This window comes from Suricata suricatta, chromosome X (assembly GCF_006229205.1).
Source record: "Suricata suricatta isolate VVHF042 chromosome X, meerkat_22Aug2017_6uvM2_HiC, whole genome shotgun sequence".
Classification (NCBI taxonomy): Eukaryota; Metazoa; Chordata; class Mammalia; order Carnivora; family Herpestidae; genus Suricata; species Suricata suricatta.
This window is the reverse complement of record NC_043717.1, coordinates 25029966-25050591: the sequence shown is the minus strand read 5'-3', so window position 1 is coordinate 25050591 and position 20626 is coordinate 25029966. Positions and strand designations below refer to the sequence as shown.

The 20626-nt window shown below is 43.2% G+C and overlaps 1 protein-coding gene across 11 annotated transcripts in view; it reads left to right on the top strand.

Moving 5' to 3' along the window:
* DMD (dystrophin) overlaps positions 1-20626 on the top strand; it is a 1657593-nt gene that overhangs the window by 1630882 nt on the left and 6085 nt on the right. For 9 of the 11 annotated variants that reach the window (XM_029929473.1, XM_029929472.1, XM_029929470.1 and 6 more), the window contains one exon: positions 10859-10951. In XM_029929473.1, the coding sequence (XP_029785333.1) occupies positions 10859-10951 (93 nt within the window). Of the gene's footprint in view, positions 1-10858; positions 10952-11299; positions 11436-19063; positions 19096-20626 lie in introns of those variants that run through there. The other 2 variants (XM_029929467.1, XM_029929465.1) reach the window with 2 other exon arrangements.

Here is a 20626-nt window from a genome sequence, read left to right as displayed (position 1 = left end):
TCCCAGATTCAGTGGGATGGGAACAAACCAAAAGAATGTAAATGCACGTCCCTCAGAGAACAGGGAACAAGCACCACCTCCCACTTCCTAGTCTTGCCTGGAACAAGGTCAATGTGGATCCTTGAAAAGCTGCTGGCTGAGATCCTCCTCTTTGGGACACTGACAGGTCTCGGCCTGCCCTCCACTATGGGGTGCCACTAGGAACCAAGAAAGCTGCTTGGACAAATGCAAATGGTTCAGAGAGAACCAAGAGCTAGGGCAGACGTGAAAGAGAAGGCTCACCTGTAAGAGTTCTAAACCAGTCCGAGACTGGGAGAGGTGGCTGTTTTATCCCGTGCATAGAAACCGACACAGAACGCCAAGGAAAGTCAAATGAGTTATGTTGCAAATCAAAGAACAAAATAAAATAAAAAAAGACATGAATGAAACGGAGTTAGGTGATTTTACTGACAGAGTTCAAAACAGTGCTCTAAAGAACAATGCATCGAAGGTGAGAACTTCAACAAAGAGAAAGAAAATAGAAGACAGTGCCCAGTAGAAATCAAGAAGGTGAAGAATACAATAATCGAACTGAATAATACAAGAGAGGGGTTCAGTAGCAGATGACGTGCATTCAAAGAATGGATGAGCGATCAAAGACGGGACAGTACAATCCATCCATCAGACAAGCAAAGACTGGAAATGGCCTAAGAGACTTCGAGAATCCTATCAAGCTGACAAATATCCACATTATAGGGGTCTCAGAGGAACAGAGAGAGAAAGACAGGGTCAGAAAACTTTCCTACCTTGAGGAAGGAAACAGACATCCAGATCCAGAGAGTTCCGAGTAAGAGGAATTAAGAGACACACACCAGGACACATTATAATTAAATTGTCAGAAGATACAGACAAGGAGAGAATCTTAAAGCAGCAAAGAAGATGTGTTAAGTACAAGGGAACCCATATTACGACCATCTGATTTTTCAGCACAGACTTTGCAGGTTAGAATGGAGTTTAATGATATATTTGAAGTGTTGAAAGAAAAAAACGGCCATCCAGAAAGCTCTGTTCAGCAAAAAGGTCCTTCAGCAGGGACGCAAAGATAAAAAGAGTTTTCCAGACAAGCTGACAGAGCTCAGCACCAGTGGGCCAGTCTTAACAAGAGAGGTCACAGGGGCTTCTTGAAGCTGAAAGGACACTAATTAGTGACAGGAAAACATAGGAAAATATAAACTTCACTGGTAAAGGTAAACACATCCTTACATTCAGAATAATGCTGTAATGGTTAAAAGACAAAAGTAATAAAAATAACTACAGTAATTCGTTAGTGGATGCACTAGATAAAAAGAAAGTGTGACATCCAGAGCATAAAACGTTGAGATCAAAATGGAGAGCTTTAGAATGCATTCAAGCTAAGTCGTTAGCAACTTTAAATAGACTATTACACACAGATTTTATGCAAGCCTTGTGGTAACCACAAAACAAAAACTTTGTTACACACAGAAGCTAAATCAGGGCACATGACTACAGAAGATCAAACCACAGAGGAAGGAGCAAGAGAACACAGGAAATAGCCAGAAACCAATTTTGAAAGTCAGTGCATACCTATGAAAAATTATTTTTTAAGTTTATTTCTTTTGAGAGAGAGACACACAGCATAAGTTGGGGAGAGGGAGAGAGAGAATCCCAGGTAGTCTCCGCACTTGCCAGCACAGAGTCCAGTGGAGAGCTCACACCCACAAAGCTGCGAGATCATGACCTGAGCTGAAAGCGAGAGAGTCTGAGGCTTAACTGACTGAGCCACCCAGGTGCCCTTGAAATATGAAAATCGACTGAAATCTCAAAGCAAAGGGCATGGTGAATGAATGGATTAAAAAACAAAAGCCCCACCCAAGACTACAGTATGCAAACTGAAAGAACACTGAAAAAGACCAGCACCTTGTGATTTCACTCAGATGTGGAATCTAAAAAACACAATAAATGAGCAAACAGGAAGAGTTGGAATGACTGATAAATACAGAGAATTGATGGCTGCCAGAGGGGAGAGGGTCGGGGAGTGGCCAAAACTGGTGAAGGTGAGAGGGAAATAACAGGCTTCCAGTTATGGGATGATTAAGTCAAGGAATGAAAGGCACAGCACAGGGAATGCAGTCAATGATATCATAATAGAATTCATTGTATGGTGACAGAAGGGAGCTACACTTGTGAGCACAGCATAAGGTATAGAGACGTTCAAGGACTATGTTGTACACCTATATATATATATATATATATATATAGATGTGCCCCATCTATATGCTGCCTGTAAGAGACTCACTTCACAGGTAAGGACGCACGCACACAGAGAATAAACGGATGCGGAAGGCTATTCCACAGAAATGAAATGAAAACAAAACACAACAGACTTTAAAACACTGTCATAAGAGACAGAAAGGACACTAGGTAATAATGAGTCAGTCCAACAAGGGGATATGACATTTGTATATATTTATGCACCCAACATAGGAGCACTGAAATCTATAAAGCAAACGTCGGCAGACCCAAAGGGAGAGACGGACAGTACTACAGTAACAGTAGGGGACTTTAATATCCTACTTTTCATTAATGGATAGATCGTACAGACAGAAAATCAGTAGGCAAACACTGGACTTATCCATGATACCTTAGACCACGTAGATTTAAGAGATTATACAAACATTCCATTCAGAAACAGAGTAGACATTCTAAAGCATACTTGGAACAGTCTCCAGGATAGATCCTACGTTCGAGGCCACCACACAAGTCTAACTAAATTTAAGAAGACTGAAATCAGGCATCTTTCTTGACAACAGTGGTCTGAAACTAGAAATCAGTAACAAGAAGAAAACTAGAAAATTCACCAACAGGTAGATTAAACAACATGCTCCTGACTAACCCGTGGGTCAAGGAGAAATTAAAAACCTACTTTGAGACAAATGCAAGTGGAAACAACATACCAACATTTATGGGACACGGCAAAGGCAGTTCAAAGAGGGAGTTCATAGTGATATATACTTCCATCGTGACACAAGAAAAGTCTCTAAAACAACCCAACTTTACAGCTCAGGGACCTAGAAAAAGAAGAACAAAGTCCAAAGTTAAGAGAAGGAAGGAAATAAAGATCAGAGTGGAAATAAAAGGAATAGAGTCAAAAAGGGCAAGATCAATGAAACTAAGACCTCAGTTTTGGAAAAGATAAAAACAGACAAATGTTTAGCTAACCTCACCAAAAGAAAAAAAGCAGTCAACTAAAATTAGAAATCAGGGGCACCTGGGTGGCTCACTCGGTTAAGTGTCCGACTTTTGCTAGGGTCATGATCGCATAGTTCCTGAGTTCGAGTCCCACGTCGGGCTTCGTGCCAACAGCTCAGAGCCTGGAGCCTGGTTCAGATTCTGTCTCCCCCTCTCTCTGTGCCTCCCCCACTCACACTGTCTCAAAACTAAATAAATACTCAAAAAATATTTAAAATAGAAATCAAAGAGGAGATGTAATAGGTGATGGGGATTAAGGAGTTTACTTCTGATGAGCACCACTGATGTATAGAATTGTTGACTCACTATATTGTACACCTGAAACTGACATAACACTGTATAACACTGGAATCTAATATTAAAACAAGGAGATATTAAAACAGATTGCACTAAATACAAAGGATCATAAAAGACACTTAAAAACAATTATACACCCACCACCCAGACAACCTCGAAGAAATGGATGAATAAATTCCTAGAAACCTACAACCTACAAAGACATACAGGATGTAGAAGGACCAGTTACTATTATTAAAGAGATTGAATTAGTTATGGCAAACCCTCCAGCAAACAAAAGTCCAGGTCAGGATGGCTTCTCAGGTAAATTCTACCAAACATTTATTTTTTTTTAATGTTTTATTTATTTTTGAGAGAGAGAAACAGCTTGAGCAGGGGAGGACCAGAGAGAGGGGGAGACACAGAATCTGAAGATGGATTCCAGGCTCTGAGCTAGCTGTCAGCACAGACCCCGACGTGGGGCTCGAACCCACAAACCACGAGATCATGACCCGAGCCGAAGCCGGACACTCAACCGACTGAGCACCCAGGTGCCCCTCTACCAAACATTTAACGAGTTCATACATAGCCTTTTCAAGCTTCCAAAAAATTGAAGAGGAGGGAACACTTCCAGACTCATTTTACAAGGATAGCGTTACCTTGCTACCAAAACCAGACAAGGATGCCACAGGAAAAGAAAATTATAGGCTAGTAACCATGATGAACATGGATGCAAAAACCTCAACAAATGTTAGCCAAACAACGTCAACAATACAGTAAAAGGATCATATACCATGACCAAGTGGGATTTATTCCAGGGATGCAACAATGGTTCAACATCTGCACATCAAATATGACACACCACCATGGTGGACTAAAACCATACAGTCATCTCAGTAGATGAAGAAAAAACATTTGACAAAATTCAACATCCATCCATGATAAAAACTACCAACAAGTGGGCAAAGAGGGAACGTGTACATCAACATATAGAGGCCATTTGGAACAGGCCCACAGCTAACATCATACTCCACAGTGAAAACCTGAAAGCTTTTCCTCTAGGACTGGGAACACCACAAGGGTGTCCATGCTCACAGCTTTGATTCACCACAGTACTGGAAGTCGTAGCCAGAACAATCACTTAACAAAAGGAAGCCATCCAAATCATCAAGGAAGGGGAAAAAATGGTCTTAATATGCAGGTAATGTGTTTTACATAGAGAAAGCCGAAAGACTTTCTCAGTACTGTTTGGATTAATAACTGAATTTGGTGAAGTTGCAGGATACAAAACCAATACACAGAAACCTGTTGTTTCTCTACACTAATAACAAACTATCAGAAAGAGAAATTTAGACAACCCCATTTGCATAAAAATAAATTAATAAAACACCTGGGAATACATTTAATAAAGGTGGTGAAAGACCTGTACAGTGAAAACTATCGGACATTGATGAAAGAAGATGCAAACAATGGAGAGCTATTTTATGCTCATGTTAAGTATTGTTTAAATATTGCTTATTGCTCGTGTTAAGTAGTGTTAAAGTGTCCATCCTGCCCTTCAGCAATCTGGAGTGAATGCTGTCCCTATCAAAATCCCAATGGCATTTTTCACAGAAACAGAACTATCCTATAATAGGCATGGAACCACCGAAGACCCCCCCAATCGTCAATCTTTTTTATTTTTTTTTTAAGTTTATTGTCAAATTGGTTTCCACATAACACCCAGTGCTCTTCCCCACAAATGCCCTCCTCCATGAGCATCAACCCCCCTTCCCCCCTCCCTATTCAGCCCTCAGTTCATTTTCAGTATTCAAGAGTCTCTCATGATTTGCCTCCCTCCCTCTCCCTCACTTTTTCCCTGCTTCCGCTCCCCATGGTCCTCCATTAGGTTTCTCCTGTTCTCCTGTTAGACCTATGTGTGCAAACATATGGTATCTGTCCTTCTCCGCCTGACTTATTTCACATAGCATGACACCCTCGAGGTCCATCCATGTTGCTACAAATGGCCAGATGTCATTCTTGCTCATTGCCATGTAGTACTCCATTGTATAAATAAACCACATCTTCTTGATCCATTCATCAGTTGACGGATATTAGCATTATTTATAATAGCCAAGACATGGCATCCATCTTAATATCCCACGACAGATAAATAAAATGTAATATGTATATATTTTTCAGTGAAATATTTAAACCATCAAAGACCATAAAATCCTGTCATTTGTCCCAACATGGATGGACCTTGAAGGTTTGCTAATAATACACTAAGTTAGAAAACAGTACATGGTCTCACTTATATGTGAACTCTAAGAAAAAAGGAAACTCCTAGATACAGAGACCCAGATTAGTGATGTCCATAGGCAGGGTTGGGCAAAATGGGTGAAGGTGGTCAAAAGGTAGAAACTTCCATTTATAAAACACGTAAGTTTTGGGGCTGTAACATACAGCATGGAGACTATAGTTCACAATATATTTGAAATTGGCCAAGTGAGTACATCTTAAAAGGTATTACAAGAAAAAATGCATAGGTATTTTGGTGATAAATGTTAACTACACTTACTATAGTCATCAATTTGCAATATATACAGATTTAAAATCATTATGTGGTACACCTTAAAAAACAATGTTATATGCCAATAAAAATAAATTTAAAAGAATCTTGGCTATGAATGTCAGTCCTTTTCACTGTATCAATGTTGAATGTCCCCCTTCAACACTGAGTAGCGAATCATTGGCACATCATTGGATACCAGAATCTATTTAAAAACTTATACAAAGTAATTGTATTTAAAATTAAAACCAGCTACCCTAAAGCCTGATTTAACAAGTAATGGCAACTAAATATCAAATACTGGATAATTTTTTTCTTTTGAAAAACTGGAGAAAGGCAGGAAAGATAGAAGTGATAATGTAATCATATATCAAGTTGGAAACTGGTTCAGGACATAATGGGATTTAGAGGAGTAATCTAAAAATAATAGTGGGTGTAGTTTGTATGCAGGCCCCCCCCTTTAAGAGAAAATTGTCTGATACATCACTTCAATTTGATAAAGAGAAAGCAGTTTACTTAGGTATCAGCAAATTCGCAGATAAAAGGATTTGGAGGTCTTTTCAGCATAAGCTACATCGGTTCTGGCTGGCCACTTTTTTTAATTTTTGAGAGCGCACACAAGCAGGGGAGGGACAGACAGACATGGAGAATCTGAAGCAGGCACAACGCTGTCATCACAAAGCCCGATGTGGGGCTCAGACCCACAAACCGTGAGATCATGACCTGAGCCAAAGTCTGATGCTCAACCAATTGATCTGCCCTTGGTGAAGTCACTTTTTAAGCAAGTAGAACCACGATCATTTCAGTTGAGGAAAGGGAGTGGAGTCAGACAGGCTATCATGCTTTCCAATAAAGCTGAAAACCTTACTGAGTTTCAGAATTTAAAGAATATTTAAAACCATCTTTACCCTGTCTTATTTCGAAGCGTTCCTTTTTTTAATGGTTCAGTCATTTTGTTGGACCAACTTCAGACAAGCTATGGAGGCTTTAGCTAATATTTCAAAAAAGGATTTTGTTGGACATATTTGTGGGAATCGGTGTGGAGTAGAATCTGCTTGACTCATTAGTGTTAAAGCAGTTGTATTTACGAAGGATGCAATCCCTTGACCATTAGCAGTGTGCTGTTCGCGCAGGCAGTGCAACAAGTGTAGTAAGAATAAGGGCTGGCCCCATTCCTAGGGGGGACAGTTGGGACGTAATCTTTTCTTGTTTGGGGTGGGAGGAGGGGAGTACCTGCAGTCACCCGTGTTGTTAAACACATTTCTGGGCTGCCACACCAGTATATGCTTAGAAGATGTATAAATATTAGTGGCTTGCTGGTTTGATGTCTTAACAACAGCATCTATCAGTCACCTATTGCTGTGTGACACAGTAATTACAAAATTCTCCCCTGACCTATTTCTCGTTCATGCCTTTCTTGCTTGGCTGGAGTTCTGCTGCAGCTCATCTAGGCTTGACTCCCAAGTTGTAGGTTAGGTTCGGGCCTGTCCCACCTATCTCTCATCCTTCTTGAATGAGCAGGCTCTCCCGATCATGTGCTCCTTACAGCACATCAGCCCAAGAGGACAAGCCCAACAACCCAAGGACATTACAGACCTCTCCTTGGATTTGCCAACATTCCACTGGCCAAAGCACGTCACATGGCCACATGACCAAGTCCAAATTCCTAGGCCAAGGAAGCATGCTTCCCCCAGTACTTGGTCACTCTCTTCTCCCTACACTGACCTTCTTGCTGTTTGAGCAAGCCAGTCACCCTCCCCTCTCAAAGTCTTTGCAATTGCTGTTCTCATATATACATGAGTCATGCCCTCATATGCTTGAAGGTTTTGTCCAACTGCATCTCATCAACAAAGGCTTGCAAGACTCCCCTTTCGGAAGGTTCCTCACTCATCCTCTCTTGTGAAGGTTTATCACCATGTGACATACCTATATAACTTACTTGTTTAGACTGTGTACCTCCATATGGATGTGAGTTCCATGGATAAAGGAATTTTTTGTTATTGATTGCTACATCCCCAACACTCACAACGGCGTCTGGCATACGGTTGGCCCTTGATAAATGTTTGTATAAATTCATCTTACTGAGTAGTAATTATATTTGGCTCTCTTTTTTAGATGCTTAAAATCTGGCTCAATATCAAAGAGTCCAGTGGTGTTATGCAAATTTCAGGTGTCACTTAGCAGGTTTTTTTACTTTTCCAGTATAATTGACACAGAAAAATATTAGCTGTTAGGCATGTTTCAGGGTTGATTCATCTCCACTCAGGTGCACGTGTGGTAACTCTTATTTTGATTCTTAAAAGGAGATTAGTTAAGCCCAGAGGACTTTTTACTTCGTGAGGAAATCTTGAGAAAAGAAGAAAACAAGAATGATACTTGACTCATTTATGTACTGTGCAGGATGTACTAGGCACTCAAAGAATATTTGAATGGATGCCTTCATCGCTGTCCTCAAAGTTTTCCATTAAAGCAAGCCAATTTTAGATTTCTCTTTGGACACCTGCATTTGAGACTTGCAGATGATGGTTTATCTGTAAAGATGAACTTGGTTGACATCATTAGGTTTCGACTTTAAAGTGTGATCCCTGAAATAACTCAGGGAGAGGAATGCCGACCTCATCACTGAGCTGTATTTGAATCTTACCACACTACTCTTGAGTTCCCAGAGCTTCGGTACGATGTAATTCACCTGTCAGAAATGGTAACATGGCCCCTCAGGAGTGTCTCTGTTGGTTCCGATTTATTCTGTAAGGTAGACTGTTGCTAAAGGAAACACTGCCACTCAAATGCCTCTTGCTCCACAACTTGGCAAACTTGGCATCAGTGATGGGACCAAGAGGTGCACTGGTCTCTGAAGTTGTCAGCATTCCATTCCTCCTGGCACTGCTTCATTCGTTCTCTCCTCTCCAGATAATGGTAGTTTGAACTCACAGGAAAAAAAGAAATTAAAGGTGCCCGGTTTCATTTTTTTCATTTCTAAAGGCATTCATCTATGGTGTTGGGGGGGTGTGTGTGTGCTACCATAACTTCTTTTTCTATCTTGTGATCTTAGTTTTTCAGCACTTATTTCTTGTCCTTAGTATCTGAAAGAGGTTTTTCTATGGTATATCACCGTGAGACTCACAGAAGCAGAGGCTTTTTGTCTGTCCTAGGCCCGCAAGCCCTCTACTCTGATGTTGCTATTCAGCCTTACATCCTCCTGGGATAGAATTTTGTCTTTGTGGTGAACATTGTGCCAAGGATTGTTTGAGCTTACACTTAAAAAAAAAACAACCCAAGGTGAAAACATAGTAATGAATGTAGCCTTATAATCATAAACGAAGATCCGAGCGGCACAGACGAAAGGAAATAACAAGCGTGTTTTAAGTCATTAAATCTCCGGCTGTCCGGTCATTTCCAAGTCAGACGTGAACCTGAGGTTGTCCTTAAGCATCTACATAACTGTTGATTTGCAGAAGCAGGGTCTTGTTGAAGATGGAAGGGACACTGTCCTGAACAAATAGAGCTTGACCTTAAGAATATGAAAAAATGAGTTTCCAGGGACGTTCAGGGTTCCAAGTAATTTTGTGTTCAATGTAGACACCCCCCCTCGCTGCCAAGGCGGTCTGAGGTGTGTTCCTGAAGCATGTGCCCCATCAGTAGACTCCCACAGATCCACAAATTCTCCAGGTGGCCTCCCAATCTCAGACGAGAACCGCCCCTCCATAATTCCTTTTTCTTCCAAAGCACCCTCTTCCCCTCACATAAACAAGTTCTCAAAAATGAAAAAAACACACAATTTCCCTTATAAGCCTCCAAAAACATGGTGGTGATACACAGGTCTACGTAACCACGAGGAAAGAAATGTCACTCCTCCGTGTCCTCCATATCCACGGTCCAAGGACAGTAATATTTCACTCCCTACAGAGGTCACATCCAATTTGTATTTCTCCCTATTTCATTAGACTTTCAACGTACTTGAGTTTTGTTTGTATCATTGGGTAAATGTCAAACGGAAGAGTGAAGAAAATACCTCCGTGTCTCCACTTCTTCCTTACCTTCCTAAAGCAAATGCAAAATGTCACATTCCTATTTCCTTTTGTTGAACAGGCACACCGCAAGTGTCTAATAATTTCTTTTATTATGAAGAAAAACCTTTCAGCATCATGGATGGGGCATAAGAAACTTATGTCAATTTTATCTTCACTTCCAAACAGATAAAACTATTTTCTTCTCCAAAGACCAGAATATAGTTAAGTCCCTGCATGGAATTCTTCCCTTGAAGAATTCATTCCCTCGTTATTCAGCTTGAGGGGTTATTTCTATTTCTGTCATTTATGAGCAAATGGAAATGAATTTAAAATGACTTTTGAAACATTTTTTAAAACTTTTAAAAATGTTTTTATTTATTTTTGAAACAGAAACAGAGCGCAAACGGGGGAGGGGCAGAGAGAGAGAGAGGGAGACATAGATTCCAAAGCAGGCTCCAGGCTCCGAGCTATCAGCATAGAGCCCAACACAGGGCTCGAGCCCACAAACGACAAGGTCATGACCTGAGCTGAAGTTGGACGCTTAACGGACGGAGCCACCCAGTTGCCCCTTATTTTAGATTTTAAAGTAATGTCTGCACCCAATCTGGGATTCAAACTCATGACCCCAAGATCATCAAGAGTCACATGCTCTACCGACTGAGCCACCCAGGCACCCGGATAATGATTTTTTAAATGGGACTGTGAGCTGTGTCTCTGTGTCTCTGTTTTCCATAAGCATAACTTGCCTTTATTTGTGCTTGCTTTCATTAAGGCGAGGAAGACCTGCTGAGTCCTCCCCAGGATACAAGCACAGGGTTAGAGGAAGTGATGGAACAGCTCAACAACTCCTTCCCTAGTTCCAGAGGTAAGGCCCACAACGTGCTAGTACCTCACACCTACTAGAATTAGGCCCCTCAGTTCCATAGCCAACTAGCTTGCGTATTTTCCATGCTTAACGAAGCACTTGCTGACAGAGTGCCAATTTGGGATCATTGTGAGAGGAGAGTATGTTTCAATGTAAAGTTCTGGTTTGGATGACTGATTATGACTGGCTTTGGATTCTGGTTAAATTCAAACACCTGCATCATCGAGAAGTCTCTAGAAATATCAACGACTTATACATTATTTCACTTGCTTTGCGCATTCGTCTTTAGAGTTAATTATGAGATAAGATAGCTTATACTTAAGAACAGTGATGATGTGCCTTTTACAGACAATGAAATCCATGCCCCGATGGCACCTTTGCCAGGAGACACACGGTTGATTCGCGACATGGTGAAATCCAGAACGTGCCTAGTATATGGTTGAGGGGAGGGCGGGGGACTCTGACTTCCAATCTGATGCACTTTATATTTAAAAATTGTATCTTACCCCATTATTTCAATATAGGTGCAATGAAATCTTTGTATACTAGTTTGTCGTTGACTTCACTTTCCTAGATGGAATACCATCTCTGTCAAGAAAGACATTAATATTAATGCCTTTATTTCTCACCATCACTTTGACCGTCTGTATTTTGCCCATCCTGTAAAAGCAGCATTTTACCCCCACCAGATTTTCCCCCTAGCCGGTATGAGCTTCAGATGTCTTACTTCATCCAAAGAGGTATTTTGCTCCCATTGTTAGCATTTGGGAGTATTTATTTTACTTTATTGCTCCGACATAAACTAGCATCACTGACCCACCTCCCTTCAATGAAGAAAAAGAAGGGTTGCAATCACTTGTAACCAAATAGACGGAACACCTAGATGAGCCAAAGCAGAGAACACAGGTCTTTGTGGCCAGGGTTTGGCACCCCTAATGGGCAGCCCCAGAGGGAGGGGCAACAGAGAATTTGGCTATTTGTTCCTCTCCATAAGGGCACTGCAGAGGGTGTTTTGAAGTCATGTGTTTTTCCGATCTTTTTGTTCAGTGTCAGTTAATGATGGCCATTTCCTAGCTATTTGATGTATGAGTGAACGTCGGACAGTGCACATTAAAAGCACTAATGTTCCGATAGAGCGTTGCTAAGGAACTGTTAGTGAAGCTAATTTTAAATGTCTGCACCAGCCATCTTTTCGCTGCTGAGTGCCTCTGATGTGTTGATTTTAACACCTAAAAATCTTAGCTGTCTTCCACCCACCCCCACACCCCCCACCCTCATCTCCATCTTGACGATCTTAGCTGTCTTCTGTCCCTACATGCCATGGTTCATGAGAAGACCACATGTGGGTTTGATGTAAATTAAATGCTTTCCCTTTTATCCTGTCACCTTTTATTGGCACCTCATTTTGTACCACTGAATGCAAAGAAATGCCAAATACCTTGCCCCCGAGGTGCTGATAGTCAACTGAAGATGTGGACTTCCAAAGTTCACATTAGAGTACAGTATTACTGCTCGCATGGGGAGCTCTACGACCCGAGTGATTCCCAGAAGCACCCTTCTGGATAAATAAGAGGGGCTAGCCTCGGGCACAGCAAGAGTCGTCTTCAAGTTCACACAGCCAGAACTTTGGGCCCCACACATAGCACACATTTCCTTGACTCCAACCTCCCTTAAGGTCACAGATGGATGGCTCATCCCAGAGCCATACACTGAAAGCTTGCTTACCTGCTCTATGCAAAGTTCATGGCTGCTCTGGGGATGCCCTGGGCATATCCTGCACGTTGCAACGAGTAGAGTAGAGGCTAGAGCGAGGCTCATGGCTCTCCCTCCCAACACGCAACCTTTTTGTCCTGGGCCTCTGCCCCGTCCTAATGATCCTTACGTTCATGGCTCCCTCTCCCTGCACCCCCTTTCAGTTCTGAAGCTACATAACTTCGTGGGTGTGCCAGAAGCCACCTGGAAGAGGAGAACTAGACCTCCTCTGACATATTTGGCAATTAGCCCGATATTAAGTTTACTTCTGTGATGTTGATTTACTTCTATGGCAACTTGGGAACTTTAGGCCTCCTAGATAGTGTGTACTCAGTGCTTAGAGAAGCATACTCTCACCTGAGTGCCATTTGAGTTCTCACATATGGGATAAGGAGGCTTTGTCTGACCAATTCCCTTAACTAAGTTCCTACTTAATCGCAGGCTGGTAGCCTAAGAGAAGTAATTTATTTTTTTTGAAGAAAGCCATCAAGATCTGGCTGTTCTTTCTGTAATGCTGTTATCTTGATTCTGGTTTTTTGTGGGGGTTTTTTGCCACTTCCTGCCAAATTCGGGCGTATTCCTGGGCCTGTCCATTTGGGCACCCATTTCCAGTGGGAAGGGGAGTTCTTCCCACCGCACCAAGCAATTTGGACACGACCTACCCAGACACAGCATCAGATCCCACACGTGTAGGGCCTCAGTCCCACAGGACTGCCCTCCCCCTTCACTTCAGAGCCCAGCTGCATGTCCAGCATAACCCCCTGGGCTTCTGACCCACCCACTCTAGACTTCGAGGTTCCAGTGACCCACTTCTGGGCTGTTACAGCAGCTCACAGAACTCAGAAAGGTCTCCCTCGCTAGACCACTGTGCAGCACGAAAGGCTAGAACTCAGGAACAGCCGGAGATGCACCGGGGAGGTGTGGGGAAAGGGTGTGGAGCTGCCCTGCTGTCTCCAGCACCGCCCTCCCAGCCCCTCCCCTGGTCACCAACCCAAGTGCTCCCTCCCCCTGGGTTTTCAGGGAGGCTTCATTCCAAAGGTGTGATTGATCACATCACTGGCCAGTGGTGATTAAACTCAGGCTTCAGGCCCGCCTCCCTACCCTGAGGTCAGGGGTAGCGCTCCAAGTTCCACCCCGCTAAACCCAGGGGGGCTTGCCTGGGACCCAGCCCCTATGCTTGGGTGGTTTCCTAGCCTTGCCTCACTAACATAACCCAAGACCCCCGGGTGCCTCTTCACAGGAAGGTTCCTAGGTTTTAGGAGCTCTGTGTCCGGAAGGGGGATTAAGACCTAATACCTATTTCTAAAATCGAAATCACGGTATCACACTTGTGGTTCCTCAAATCCACCTGGGATAAAAAGTCTCATCATGAGAAAAACAGAATGGAAAAAATACATACACTAGGGTTTAGTGGGAGCATCTTACCAACTAGTAGGCATGTTTGGTTGGTATTAAGCAGAAAATTTTGAAGCCTAATATCTTGGGATGACAGGTTATCCCAAGTGGAAGGGCCTCACAAGGTCATTTTAGCATTTCTGACGACCCGACCAGGGGCTTTTGACCTTTTTGACCATTATCCATAGTAAGAGACACGTTCTACATCTCAAACTGGATTAAGGATATAAAATACATTGGATGTGTGTGGGTGTGTGTACACAAATACATATGTATACACCCACTGTATACATACACCACACACGAATGTGTCTAGTCACACACACATACAAAGACCAGAAAAGTTCCGTGAAGCCACACTTCCCATAAAATTCACGCTGTTTCTGTTTTATCGATTTAAACATAAAATGCTGGTTGCAACCCACTAAATGGATTTTCAGATCCAGTGGTTGAAAAAATACTGATCTAAGGGACAGGAGTTTTCCTTGCCCAGGTGAACATCTTTTTTAAAAGAAAATTACATTTTTTTGACCAAGGTTGCCATAGGAGTTTCTGCCAAGACCTTCCTAATAGCTCAGGGGACACTGCACTTTTACTCTAAGTCGGCCACCCATGTTCCATTGCTGTTAGGATGAATGAAGTTCATGGGTGCTGCAGCTGTTTGGGACAGCTGTGTGAGTAACTCGGCACAGATGTCAGAGCCAGAGGCCTGACACTGAGTGGAAATGCGCTATTAAATACCACCTCGTGGTTTACTTAACCCTGCTAGATAACGGCCCACAGGGGAAAAGGCGATTCACTCAAACAGTAGGTTTCTCATAAATACAAAGTATACAGATAGTGGGAGTTGTTTTGTCTTTTCAATTTACAACTTTTTTGTTTCCGTTTGCCCCAGTTCTGACTTCAGGCTCAAGTCTGAAGGTATCGGCTAATCTTCACCTTGCATTTTCACAAGTACCCGGAAGCCCAAAGTGCCTTGTTCATGGCCATTCAGCAAGTGAAATTGGGCTCCAGGTCTTATCTCCCTGGCCTTGCTCAATGGTTATCTGAATTAATAAAGGGGTTACCTGCTCCTCCCACTAGTGAAAACCTGCTAGCCCCGCCCCCCGCCACGTCCTGCCTAAGAGCCAATGTACATCTCAGGGTGTGGAAGGTGTGCATGTGTGCACGTGGAGTTTGGTGATGCTATCTTTCCTGATGAATCTCGGGGTACACTTAGTTATTCACAACCACTGGAGGGATTTGAGCGGCTCAGAGTCTATTACACATAGAACTTGAGCCAATTTCTATTTGATCTCTCTATCTACGTACCACTAATGTGACCCTCCATCTGTTAAGTATCTGTAGAAGTCGAATTCCACTGTAATAAAAATCATTACCTACTACAGGACACTTTCTAAATTTCCACCATTATTCTATAGGAACAGTACCTGGGTAGAATTAACAATAAACATAATTCAAAAGTAAACCATTTTAGTGATTTATCCCTAGGTCTCTGAGCATTCCACATTCTAACAAAAATGTTTTGATATGTACGTGCATTTACAGAAACAATGCTTCCCTTGTCAGTGGTATGCGAGTGGCTTCTCCAAAAATGAGGAGCCGCCGTGTGTACTAAGTAATGAATGATAGGATCCCAGATCAGCTCGGACTGCAGTAAGACAGTTCAAAGCCCACCTCACAGTGCTGTGCAGGTACTTCTCCCTGCTGCCCTGTGTGCCACATTCTTATCCCAACATCCATGCCACCCTCTCCCATTACCCACCCCTCTGTGAAGCCCACATATATTCTGTTAAATGCCTCTAAATTAGCAACCCAACAGCTTTACAAAACTGCCATCTTCTAAAATTCAGGTCTTGTCTGTGGCTCTTTTATGCAAGAACAGCATAAAGACAGACGCATTCATGGATCCCCTTTTCCGGCACCACTGTTTCCTGGCAGGTTCCATACATCTTGAGCTATTATTAGTCCTTTACACCACGGGCCAACAAACTAGTCTAGGAGCCAGACCTGGCCCACTACCTGTTTCTATAAATAAAGTTTTATCAGGCCATGGCCACACCCATTCACTTATGTACTATCTATGGCTGCTTTCTCACTCCAAGGACGGCATAGCCGTAGAAGCGTTGAACGGTTGCTATAGAGACAGTGTGGCTTGCAAAGCCTAAAATATTTACTGTCTGGCCCTTTACACAGAAAGGTTGCCAACCCCTGCTTTACACTATCGTTGTCCATTCTAGTTCATTACATACATACGGTCACACACTTTGGTGCTGGTCACCTCTCAGCTCAACAGAACGGATGTGTGTATTTATGTCCATGTTCACCAGCGATCATACGTGTTTCAATAATGAAAGTATAGCCATTTGAATCTTCTTTCACTTGTGATAAAACAGAAATCGTAAGAAGGGGCTCATTCTTCCTTAACTTTTTAAAACAATTGGTGAACTGAGATTAAGATGCTAACATTACCCCCCCCCCCAAGTGGTAACGTCAGGAGATTCTGACCATAAATAATGAGTCATCTCAAGTTCGTACTGCCTGAGGAAACTGGCCCTCTCAGGACCTGACCATGCCCTGTATTCAGACCCCGGCTCCGCCAGCGTACTTCCTTTTACTCCTGATTCATTTCCTGACAATGTACCACAGTGCCAGATGGACACCCTAACTGAAGCTCTAAGGAAACCCATTTCTGAAGAATGTGTTTATGAAATAAAGCTTATCTGGCACTTTTTTTTTAATTGGTAAAGGATATTTTTCTCTGGTGCAACCAATTAGCCTCTGTTTTGTCATTGTAGAAACTAATCCACTACACTGTAAAACATTCTTTGTTCTAACTTTCTTTAAACAAAAAGCGGAACTTTCTTTTGTACTGTGCAAAGGAGCACATCGGGACCTGAGTGATGGGGGCAGATTGCACAAGAGATCAGGATTGACGTAGCTCTGGAAGGTCCAATGTACATGAGACATGGTTTTTGAAGAAGGGCCCGAAACAAAACCCAAGTAGTTCGCTGCATATTCGGTAGTGACTGGTGGATACCAAGCACTGAACGTGGCTTGGTGTGGAATAAAGACAGGTAACTCTTACCACTCTAGGAACCGTAATTACATCCTGAGGCTAAATCCTGTTATTTTCTTACGGCACTCTTTCGTACAGCTCTTTGGTTTTAAAAACTCACCAGTTATAAGCCAGAATAAGTTACCAGCCCTTGGAAAACAAGGTAAAGGGTAATGGGCACGGCCAAGTTGCCTAGAACACCAGAGAACTCTTGACCATGATCTCGTGGCTACCTTAGTAATTCAGTTCACACAGGCTTTACCAAATGCCCATAGTGTCGAGGTATAGAAGTTCCTGGGGATAGAGAGGTTGGGTAAGCAACATATGGGCCCTGCCCTTGAGGACTCACAGCCTTGTCGAGGAAAGGAAGGAATTCTGCTACCGGACAGTATAACCATGAAACAGAAAGATCAGAAAATAAAACTTGCTCAGTGAGTCCAAAGCAGTGGGTAAGTCACTCATGCTGGGATCCATTTGAGCTATCAAGAAGGAAATGATATTCTCCCCTCTCCCCTTTCATCTGGTTTGAGCCTACCCCCGGCAACCTCCCTGCTGAGGACCTGGTGCCCCTTTTTTCCCTCTTTTCCCTGGTTTGACAGATGTCATGAATACCTTGACCATGCTTACATGGTGGAGCGTGCAATTTTCATACTTCTAAGAAATCTCGCAGTCACGTGGGAAAATTCAGAATGAAGGAAAAGAGGGAGAGAGAAAAGGATGGAGAGTCCTACTTAGAGAACCTGTAAATATGTAGTCTGAGTTTTAGACCCCGATCTTGTGTTTTCAAAGATTTCCTTTGGAGTTCTGTACTTCTGGGGTCTGGATGCCTAATCCTCCCTCTGCTACGGGGTGTGTCCGTCCTTGGGGCTCCTGGGCGTGGTGGTCACGGGCAGAAGGAGGTGCGGTCCTGGAGCTCTCATGGCTCCGCTTGGACCTTCCCTGAATCCCGGGATTTGCCCTCAGACCGTTTCAGGAAGCGGCGCACTGCTCAAGTCAAAGCTTGAAACCCAGGATTTCACCCAAAGGCCCTCATGGTAAGAGAAAATTGCAAGCCCAAGACCTGCTGGGTATGGTCAGAGGTCCCGAATTTCCTGGCCACTTAGAAATATCATCATAGAAGATTTTACCAGAACCTGCTTTCCAAAAATAAACATATACGTGAAAGGATCCATAAAACAAACAAGGCCAGTGGGTCTTTAAACAGTGACTTTCAAGGTGCCTGGTGTCTGTCAAATCACGGAGAGGAAGTTGGAGGCTCGTTACCTGGATCTGGTTCTATGGCTTTTGCCCATTAGTGGGACTCCTCTCCCCCACCCCGTTTTTTTCCTTCTCTTTTCTCAAATGCCCCCCCCCCCCCCCCCCTGTCATCATGGGCGTGCTCGGCCCCTGCCGGATAGAACAGATTCTCCCAAGGGGATGGAGTCTCTCTGCTGTGGTGTTTTGCCTCGCATTTGGGGTGCAGACTTTTGGCACACACAGTCAGCTACCGTTCACGTTCTAGCGTGTTGGGAAGGGCAGAGTGGAGAGAGAGAGTTTCGGACGTGAAGCCTGAGGTTCTAAAGCTGTCCTTGCATACGACGCTCACTTTGTCAGACTTCTCCGCTGTGTGAGCTTTCATCCAGTTTAACACATGAACTCTATGGATTCTGTAAGTGGTGTCTCCCGGATCATGTTATCTGTTTACACTGATTTTAAGTGTATGTAAAGGTTATTTGACTGGATGTGTCTTTCGGATTTTTTTTTTTTTTTTGGTTTTGGTTGTTTTTTTTTTTTTTCCAGAAGGGAATAAATGAATTGTCATCTCAACATTTGTTTGGTAAAAGAAGCAAAATGGGTATGAAACTGTTTATTTATGCATTTTTTTCCTTTCTGATATCTCTGCCTCTTCCTCTCTCCCGTTATTAAAGGAAGAAATACCCCTGGGAAGCCAATGAGAGAGGTTAGTGAGATTCAGGCTCACGGCCATGGCTTCTGTGTGTCTCATCGCGCTTTCTATGTTTGGCGCTTGTGTAAGAATTGTGTGTGTGCACGCGCATGTGTGTACTACGTGTGTCGTCATGTGAGGATGGTAGTCACCTCTCCACTTGCAGCTCATGAGGAACATTCTTCAAACGTTCACGATCATTGTCATCACCATGACGACAGGAGCAGGGGTTGGGGGAGCAGGAATCTCTCTAAAATGGCAGCCCTTTGCGGTCCCCAGGTTGGCATCCTGCACTTCGCCATCTGTTGCCATTCGTAACACGACCAGAATCCTCAAAATAATGAATTTAGCCTTGCACATAATCGCTGAGTCATAAAGTTTCTGTCCACTTCCAGGACCCTAGCATTTTCTGCCCGTGCCCTTGGTTTTTGGTCTTCTGGAATGACTTCGTTTTGCTTTTGTTTTCCTTCTTCCTCATCCCTACACTCCTTTCCCACCCACTTCAGCTAACTTTTTTTTTCTTGACCACTTACTGGGCCAAACACTGTTGTAAGCACTTGCCATCTTTTTCAAAATGTAATCTTCATGACAAACCTATGAGGTAGGTACTCTTATTAACCCCATTTTTCAAATAAGGAAACGGAGTCTCTGAGAGAGTCAGCAGGGTGTTGGAGAGGACAGAGCCAGAATTTGAATCCAGGGAGCCTGGGTCCAGAGCCACACTCTCAGGCTTAAGTGCCACCTTAGCAAATGGTGTTTCAAAGGCTTAGGTCATCTCCACTAGCCCTTGAGAGAGTGCTCTTTCTTTCCTTGGCATTTGGAACCACATAGAACATAACCAGGTAGAGATAAAACTGGAATGTTGGAGTCTTGAGGGTTTTTCTAAGCACCTACTGATTGGGTCAAAAGGGGGAGGATACAGTATTATCACTGAATGTGGCTTAGGATTGACAGGGAACGCTCCTTCATACTTCTGTCAGAAATAGTGTCTGAACATTGCATTTCCTAATCAAGTGGCTACTGGACCACGAGGCCGAGTAGCAGCCCAAGTGAAACAAGCTTTTCCTTTACCAAGCATTTAGCGTGAAGAATGGGAGAAGGAAAGCTTCTTCCTGGGTGGCCGCAACCTCTGCTATTCTGGGAGACAGGTTGGACAGGTAGAGAGTTCTGCTGTGAGAAGATTCTAGATCCTTAGCCGCAGGACAGCCAAGAGTCGTCCTGGTTTCACTTAAACATAAGGACTCATACTGGAAAGTCTGTCAACACCATGCCAGGCAAGCCTAATGAATGAACGATCCTTTGGTGTGTCCGTACCAGGGCTCTCTTCCAAGGCTGGGGACAGTGGGGTCCTAGGGAGGGGAGTGGTAGGCTGGGAGGAGAAACTGAGGACACCTGAATTGGTGAAGCAATGAATGTTCCTGACCGTTTGCCTGGCTCACGTACTTCTTGCGTGAGGCTGCTTGGGTTCATTCTTATGGTAAGTGCTCCTTACAACTTACTCTAATGTGTTATAAAAAGCCACACCTTAATTTTGACCGTCCTGAAC